Source organism: Cebus imitator, unplaced genomic scaffold, assembly GCF_001604975.1.
Source record: "Cebus imitator isolate Cc_AM_T3 unplaced genomic scaffold, Cebus_imitator-1.0 Scaffold427, whole genome shotgun sequence".
NCBI lineage: Eukaryota > Metazoa > Chordata > Mammalia > Primates > Cebidae > Cebus > Cebus imitator.
In genome coordinates, this window is record NW_016107742.1 from 638878 (window position 1) to 647881 (window position 9004).

The 9004-nt window shown below is 49.9% G+C and overlaps 1 protein-coding gene across 2 annotated transcripts in view; it reads left to right on the top strand.

The window, feature by feature from the left end:
• Positions 1–8408, top strand: part of LOC108290229 (polyamine-modulated factor 1) — a 27223-nt gene extending 18815 nt beyond the window's left edge. The window contains exons 3-5 of one of the 2 annotated variants that reach the window (XM_017510003.2): positions 100–200; positions 2446–2641; positions 7922–8408. In XM_017510003.2, the coding sequence (XP_017365492.1) occupies positions 100–200; positions 2446–2641; positions 7922–7975 (351 nt within the window). In that variant the 3' untranslated portion in view covers positions 7976–8408. The remainder of the gene's footprint in view (positions 1–99; positions 201–2445; positions 2642–7921) is intronic. The other variant, XM_017510004.2, reaches the window with a different exon arrangement.
• The last annotated feature ends 596 nt before the right edge of the window (positions 8409–9004 follow it).

Here is a 9004-nt window from a genome sequence, read left to right on the forward strand (position 1 = left end):
AAATCAGCCAAAATCTTACCAAGTGCTGTTAGCATTTTAGCATATCTTTCCCATGAGCTTGTCTAGTGTCATTACAGCTCTTTCCTCCTCTGTCTTAAGGACGAAATCTCTGAAATCAAAGAGGAGGGGAACCTGGAAGCTGTCTTAAATGCCTTGGATAAAATTGTGGAAGAAGGCAAAGACCGCAAGGAGCCAGCCTGGTGAGAGCGGGGCAGGGAGGTGAGAAAGCATGGGAAAGAGGCAGCAATTTCTGCTTTTTTTTTCCCCCTAGAGTCAGGGTCTCACTATGTTGGCCAGGCTTGTCACAAACTTGTGGCCTTAAAGCTGTCCTCCCACCTTGACCTCCCAAAGTGCTGGGATTACAGGCTTGAGCCACAACGCCTGGCCAATTCAGCCAGCTTCTTGAAGGAGACTTTAAGACTGACCTAAGCAGGGAGTGGTGACTCATGATGCCTGTAATCCAGTTCCTCGGGGTGCTGAGGTGGGAGGGATCACTTGATACCAGGAGTTCAAGAGTTCAGGACCAACCTGGGCAATATAATGAGACCCTGCCTCTAAAACAATTTTTTAAAGGCTGACCCCATGTTCACCATATCCATGAGACTCTGGGCTTGTTGCGCCTGAGAGAAAACCTTTTGACAGGGACAAGTAGAGCAGACAGACACCAAACAGTAACTGAAAACAGTTGTACCACACAGTTCCCTTCAGGGAGGAGAGGCCCAGGTAAGCCATGTTATCCAGGGGATTAGGGAGGAGTGGGGCCAGACTGAAGAAGCCTTCCTGAGGGAGCGCATTTAAGGACCTGTTGGGCCTGTGGGAGAAAGGGGTGAGGGAGTGAGAGGAGGCAGAATCGTGAGGTTTGCAACAATCACGACGTACATCTTCCAGGTGTAGATGAGGCTGGCCGGGCAACTGGTTTTTATTCATTTATTCATTCAGCAGGTATTTAGGGAGCACCTACTATCTGCTCAATACTGTTTGTTTATTTATTTATTTATTTTTGAGACAGAGTCTTGCTCTGTCATCCAGGTTGGGGTGCAGTGGCATGATCTTGGGTCACTGCAACCTCCACCTCCTGGGTTCAAGTGATTTTCCTGCCTCAGCCTCCCTAGTAGCTGCGATTATAGGTGTGCACCACCAAGCCCAACTAATTTTTGTATTTTTAGTAGACGTGGTTGGCCAGGCTGGTCTCAAACTCCTGACCTCAGATGATCCACCTGCCTTGGCCTCTCAAAGTGCCGGGATTACAGGTGTGAGCCACCACACCTGGCCTCAATACGGTTTTAGATGCCAGAGACTTAGCAGTGAACAAGACAGACAAAATACTGCTCTCCTGGAGCTGACATTTCAGCGGCAGCCAGCTGCCTGATACACCAAGTACAAGGTGGAGAAGTGGGGCCTGGGATGAGCAGTGGAGAGCAGGGACCAGCAAGACCCCGGCAGCTGAGGCCCTGCCTCCTGCAACCCTCCCTCCCTTAGTAGAATCCTAGGCCAGAGGGAGTAGAAATCTTTTTTGTAATATCCAATTTTTTTAAATGCTTTGTGACCTTAATACTTAAGAGAATTAGGTTTCACAACTGAAAAAGAATTTTTTTGTTTTTTAGAAGCAAAAGTGAGACTCCGTCTCACTCTGTTGCCCAGGCCAGGCTGGAGTGCAGTGGTGCGATCTCAGCTTACTGCAACCTCCGCCTCCCGGGTTCAAGCAATTCTTTTGCCTCAGCCTCCCGAGTAGCTGGGATTACAGGCGCCCACCACCATGCCTGGCTAATCTTTGTATTTTTAGTAGAGATGGGGTTTCACCATGTTGGCCAGGCTGGTTGCAAATACCCGACCTCAGGCGATCCACCCGCCTAGGCCTCCCAAAGTGCTGGCATTTCAATGATGCCCAGCCATTGAAAAAGAATTTTTAAAGAACTCACGGTGCCTCCACCCCTTGTGTAATCTTGCTTCCTCAGACTTGACTTTCTTTATCTTCCCACATCAGCTGACACTTCTGGGGGCCTCCCACAGTCTGGGCCCTCCCTCAGGAGCCACCCTCAACCTCTGCAGCTCAGTCTGATGGACCGGGTGCACCAGCCGGGCACATGGTCACAAGGACAGAGGCAGGGGATAGAAAGTCACCTCTAGCCCTGAAGTGTTATAAATGGTGGCGTGTCTGTGGAAGAAGGAGGGGAATGTGGGGCATGGCTGGGAAGGCTAACATAGGGGATGAAGTAAGAAGGGGGAGAGGGTGGACCCCTAAGCATTGAAACCCAGGGACAGGAAGTGAGCATTCCTATGGGGAACAGGTCTTGGGAGGTGAGAGGGACCACAGGAGAGACCTTGGAAGCCAGCCCAAGTTGGGACAAGGTGGGCATGTCACCTAGTGGGCTTGGAATTTGAACCCTCTTCCACGAGGGCATTCCACCTCCCTCCTCATTCCTTGTGCCCTCTGTGGCCCTCCAGGCGCCCCAGCGGGATCCCAGAGAAGGACCTGCACAGCGCCATGGCACCCTACTTCCTGCAGCAACGGGACACCCTGCGGCGCCACGTGCAGAAACAGGAGGCCGAGAACCAGCAGCTGGCAGATGCTGTCCTGGCAGGGCGGAGGGAGCTGGAGGAGCTGCAGCTACAGGTCCAGGCCCGGCAGCAGGCCTGGCAGGTCAGTGTCCCAGCCTGCCTCTTTCTCTTCCTTCTCTAATGGGCCCTCTGAGATCCCCAAATTGGTGGTTTCCTCCCTTCCAACACAAGGGACCCCCACAGGGAATAGAAGAGCTTGCCCCCTGGGGACAGCCACCCATTACCTGTCCTTGGGCGTTTGCAGTGGTCTCTGCCAGCCTCAGCAGACAGGCTTCCCCAGATCCTCCCCCAGGTACAGGTTCCCCTGATGGAGCAGATGAGGACACAGACCCAGCGAGGGCAGGTGACTCACCCAAGGTAACAGCACCTCCACGTCAGATTTGGAGTTAAACCTGGTGGTCATTCCACTGCTCTGTATCACCACTGCCCAACATAGATATATACATATTAAAACGGGTTCGCTGGGCACGGTGGCTCACACCTGTAATCCCAGTACTTTGGGAGGCTGAGGCAGGTGGATCAAGAGATCAGGAGTTCAAGACAAGCCTGGCCAAGATGGTGAAACCCCATCTCTACTAAAAATACAAAAACAACAGGGTGTGGTGGCAGGCACCTATAATCCCAGCTACTTGGGAGGCTGGGGCAGAGAAGTGCTTGAACCCAGGAGGCGGAGGTTAGAGTGAGCTGAGACTGCGCCACTGTACTCCAGCCTGGGTGACAAAGCCAGACTCCATCTCAAAAAAAAAAACTAAAAACCGTGTGTGTGGTAGGGGGTTGGGTGGAGAACAAGAACAGAGGATGGGACAGTATGTTTTTAAATTGATACATAATATTTTACATATTTAGGAAGTACATGTGATATTTTGCTACATGCGTAGAATGTGCAGTGATCAAGTCAGGGTATTTGAGGTGTTCATACTCTGGGTATTATTTATGTGTTGGGAACAATTCAAGACCTCTCTTCTAACCACTTTGGTTTTGGTTTTGTTCTGAGATGGGGGTCTCACTATGTTGCCCTGGCCAGTCTCAAACTCCTGACCTCAAGCAGTCCTCCTGTCTCAGCTTCCTGAATAGCTGGGATTACAGATGCTCATCACTGCACCAGGCTCTTCTTAGCAACTTTGAAATATATAGTACATTGTCACCTTACTCTGCTGTTGAACAACAGAATTTACAACTTTGACCTAACTGTATGTTTCTTCCATTAAACTACCTCTCTTCATCCGCCACCTCTTCTCCCAGCCTCTGTTAATTATCATTCTACTCTCTACCTTTATGAGATCAACTTTTCTCTGCATCCTCACCAGCATGTTATTTTTTGTCTTTTTAATAATAGCCATTTTAGGTCAGGCGTGGTGGCTCACACGTTTAATTCCAGCACTTTGGGAGGCTGAGGCGGGTGGATCATGAGGTCAGGAGTTCAAGACCAGCCTGGCCAACCCAGTGATACCCATCTCTAAAAACACAAAAATCAGCTGGATGTGGCGGTACGCAGCTACTTGGGAGATGGAGGCAGGAGAATCGCTGGAACCTGGGAGGCAGAGGTTGCACTGACTTGAGACCACACCATTGTACACCAGCCCAGGTGACAGAGTGAGACTGTCTCAAACAAAAATGAAAATAAAATAAATAATATTAATAGCCATTCTAGGCTGGGTGCAGTGGCTCACACCTGTAATCCTAGCTCTTTGGGAGGATCATTTGAGCCCAGAAGTTCAAGACCAGCCTAGGCAACATCAGGAGGCTCTATAGTAGTAATAATAATAATAAGATTAGCCAGGCATGTTGGTGCACACCTGGAGTCCCAGCCACTCGTGAGGCTGAGGCAGGAGGATCACCTGAGCCCAGAAGATTGAAGCTGTAGTGAGGCCTGATTGTGCCACTGCACTCTAGCCTAGGCAACAGACCAAGACACTGTCTCCAAAAAAAAAAAAAAAAAAAAAAAAAAAAAAAAAAAAAAAAAAAAAAAAAAAAAAAAAAAAAAAAAAAAAAAAAAAAAAAAAAAAAAAAAAAAACGTAGCCATTCTAACTGGGCTAAGTTTGTATCTCATTGCGTTTTGTTTTTCTGAGACAGAGTCTCACTCTTTCTCCCAGGCTAGAGTGCAGTGGTGCAATTGTGGCTCACTGCAACTCCCACCTCACGGGTTCAAACAATTCTCCTACCCCAGCCTCCCGAGTAGCTGGGATTACAGGCACCCGCCACCATGCCCAGCTAATTTTTGTATTTGTAGTAGAGATGGGGACTCAAGATGGGGGCCAAGCTGGTCTTGAACTTCTGACCTCAAATGATCCACCCACCTCGGCCTCCCAAAGTGCTGGGATTACAGCATGAGCCACTGCATCCAGCCTTATTGTGGTTTTGATTTGCATTTCCCTTGATAGTTAGTGATGGTGAGTATTTTCTTCATGTATCTATTGGCCATTTGTACATCATCTTTTGAGAAATGTCTGCTCATGTTCTTTGCTCACTTGTTAATGGGATTATTTGTTTTTACTGTTGTTTGTATTCCTTATATACTCTGGATATTGGTCCTTTGTTGGATTGATAGTTTGTAGAGATTTTCTCCCATTCAACAGGTTTGTCTCTTCACCCTGTTGTTTCCTTTGCTGTGCAGAAGGCTTTGAGTTTAATATAGTCCCATTTGTCCATTTTTGGTTTTGTTGCTTGTGCGTTTGAGGTCTTAGCCACAGCTTCTTTGCCTAGACCAATGTCCTGAAGTGTTTCCCCCATATTTTCTTTAGAAGTTTTATAGTTTTGGGCTTACGTTAAGTTTTAACCTGTCTTGAGATTTTTGTATATGGTGTGAAATATAGGGGTCCAGTTTCATTTGTCTGCACATGGGTATCCAGTTTTCCCAGCCCTATTTATTGAAGAAGGTGTCCTTTCTCCATTGTATTTTTTTTTTTTTTTTTTTTTGAGACAGAGTCTCACTCTGTTGCCCAGGCTGGAGTGCAGTGGCACGGTCTCAGCTCACTGCAACCTCCACCTCCCAGGCTCAAGCCATTCTCATGCCTGTTCAGCCTCCTGAGTAGCTGAGATTCCAGGCAGAGCTGCCACACCCAGCTAAATTTTCTATTTTTAGTAGAAATGGGGTTTCCCGTGTTGGCCAGGCTGGTCTCAAACTCCTGGGCTCAAGCAATTTGCTCACTGCAGCCTCCCAAAGTGCTGGGATTACAGATGTGAGCCACCACACCAGGCCCAAAAACATTCTATTTTAACTTTTTTTTTTTCTAGACAGTCTTGCTCTGTTACCCAGGTTGGAGTGCAGTGGCGTGATCTTGGCTCACTGAAACCTCCACCTCCTGGGTTCAAGCAATTCTCCTGCCTTAGCCTCCCAGGTAGCTGGGATTACAGGTACCTGCTGTCACACCTGGCTAATTTTTGTATTTTGAGTAGAGACGGGGTTTCACCATGTTGACCAGGCTGGTCTCGAACTCTTGGCCTCAAGTGATCCACCTGCCTCGGCTTCCCAAAGTGCTGGGATTACCCACTGTATGTTCTTGATGCCTTTGTGACAATCAGTTGACCGTAAGTATATGGATTTATTTCTGAGTCTGTATTCTGTTACACCACTGGTTATGTGTCTGTTTTTATACGAGTACCATGCTGTTTTGGTTGCTATAGCCTTGTATGATTTGAAGTCAGGTAGTGTGATGCCTCCAGCCTTGTTCTTTGTGTAAAGGATTACTTTGGCTGTCTGCCATTGCCCAAAATGTAGATAATGTGTATATTAAAATGACATCTAGAACCTTCACACATCTAACACATATTCTCCATGCAACAATTGTGTGTCCTTTGAGGGTGAACTTAACTTTTGAAAGTGGCCTGATGTCACTTGTGGCCACATTGGGTGAAGAAGGAGAAGATGATGATCAGGCTGGATGACACGGCTGGCAGCTTGGCTTCACCATGATGAGACAGATTTTCCTATTGGCTCAGAGTGCATTTCCAAGAGAAGCTTTCCAGTAGGGCTCAAGTGGCGGCACCTCTGTCGAACTCTCTCCATCCATCATGTCAGTCTCCAACTTACATCTACTTACAGCCTCTTGACAGCCGCTTCCTAGGGCAACCCCTCATATTCCTGAGGGGTACAGGTCCCCAAAATTTATGCCTCCTGGATCTCCCTGGTCTTCTCTTCCCAAGCCCAGTTAGCTGCAGCCCGAAGGCCCTGCCACAGCTCAGGAAGGGCCCCAGCCCAGGAGGTGGTGGCAAGTGGAAGGCCAGCAGCCGCTCTGCTCCCTATTGTCCCCACTCCCTCTGCTGTCCCCATGTCACAGACTGGCCTAGGGGAACTGGGCAGCAGGGATGAAAGTGGTAGTGACCATGGCCCCCCCAGCCTGGTGCCGTCTTGCAGGGCAGGCCCCATGGCTCCGGATTGTGTAACTGGAGCACTCGCAGAGCCCCCTGCTGGTCCTCAGGCAAGGCGCTGCTCCACCATCGCCACTCGGTCACCATGAGGCCATGGGTCACTCCTGTCTCTGGGTCCTGGCCTCCAAACTGGCCAGATAATGATCCCAGGGCCTCACCAGCTCTGAGATTCAATGCTATCATAAGAGGAACAAAGCCCCCTGCTCTTAAAAGCCATCCCAACCGGGCACGGTGGCTCATGCCTGTAATCCCGGCACTTTGGGAGGCTGAGGTGGGCGGATCACCTGAACTTGGGAGTTCGAGACCAGCCTGACCAACATGGTGAAACCCTGTCTCTACTAAAAATACAAAAATTAGCCAGGTGTGGTGGCAGGTGCCTGTAATCACAGCTGCTTGGGAGGCTGAGGCAGGAGAATCGCTTGAGCTTGGGAGGCAGAGGTTGCAGTGAGCCCAGACAGTTCCACTGCACTCCAGCCTGGGCAACAAAGTGAGACTCCGTATCCAAAAAAAAAAAGTCATGCCCCACCAGTTCCAGCTACAGACCCTCACATGATCTGACATGGGCCTGTGGATTGAGTGTTCAGTGCTGAGCCCTGTGTGGCCACTTCACAGAGCTGTTTTTTTTTTTTCACAGTTTCTATGTCTGGAACTGAACTGAAAGTTTACTTAATTCAAGAAAGTTTCTCTGGTGGAAAGCTCTGTTGAGGTTAGAGGATCAAAAGGACACTTTGGGGACTCTTGCTGATGATGGGCTCTGCTCTGGGGATTCTCAGCCTAGGTGGTCACAGAACCCAGCTTGCCATAAATACCTGCCGAATGGTGGGGACTTCCTAATGTTCCTTCGTCCTCACCTGCCCTTTGGGGCCCATGACTTGATCCATGGACTCCATCCATATTGTCCTGGGGGAAACTCCAGGCCTGGAGTCAGGGGCAGTGGAGGGCAAGGATTTGGGTTTTCTCATATTCCAGTTTGTTGTCTCCCATTGATTTCAGGCTCTACACAGAGAACAGAAGGAGCTGGTTGCTGTGCTGAGGGAGCCTGAGTGAGGGGACGGCCAGGCCCAGAAGCAGAGGGCAGTCAAGGTCAAGAGCCTGTGGTCCAGCATGCCTGGCCTGGGCGGGCTGCCTCTGAGAACGGCTGAAATGGTGCCCAGTCCCTCAGCAGTGATGGCATTTGGTGGAGGACTAGGCCAGAACAAGCCTCACTGCCACTGTGCCTTTGGGGCACCCTTGGGGTTAGACACATACCCCGTTCAGATTCCTGTGTCTTCTACCTGGATAATTCTTGGCCATGCTTTCTCCTGTTGGTTCAGGTCAGCTCTGCCCCTCTGCCTGCTCCTGCTGGCTTCTGAGCCCTTTTCCCTGGGCCTGGCTTAGAGAATCTGTTTTCAATCTCCACTGATTGCCCCCTTGCTGGCCAGCCCAGGGCCCTTACCATGTCCTCCCCACATCCGTAAATAAACTTCCTCTACCGCACTGTCATCTGTGAGGACGCTTCCTCTGCCCAGGCCTCTTGGCTCCCAAATGCTGGCTCCAGTCAAGGCTTCAGTTGTGGTCCTCTGGGAACGTCCAGGCTGGGGTAGGTTGGCAAAGAGCTTACTAGACCATCACGTGCAGACAGCAGCAGAGCCCCTTGTACAAAAACCAGGACCCCCAGGTTCCCTTTGGCCAGGATGAGCCACCAAAGAGGTGTCACTCTTGGCATCCTCCAAGAATCACTATGGCCGGGTGCGGTGGCTCATGCCTGAAATCCCAGCACTTTGGGAGGCCGAGGTGGGTGAATCACCTGAGGTCAGGAGTTCGAGACCAGCCTGGCCAACATGGGTGAAGCTCTGTCTCTACTAAAAATACAAAAATTAGCTGGGTGTGGTGGCACGCACCTGTAATCCTAGCTACTCGGGAGGCTGAGGCAGGAGAATCGCTTGAACTCGGGAGGTGGAGGTTGCAGTGAGCTGAGATCGCGCCACTGCACTCCAGCCTAGGTGGCAGTGCAAGACTCCGTCTCAAAAAAAGAAAAGAAAAGAAAAGAAAAAGTAGGAAGAAAGGTTACGGTGTGAGAGAGACATTGTAGATGGA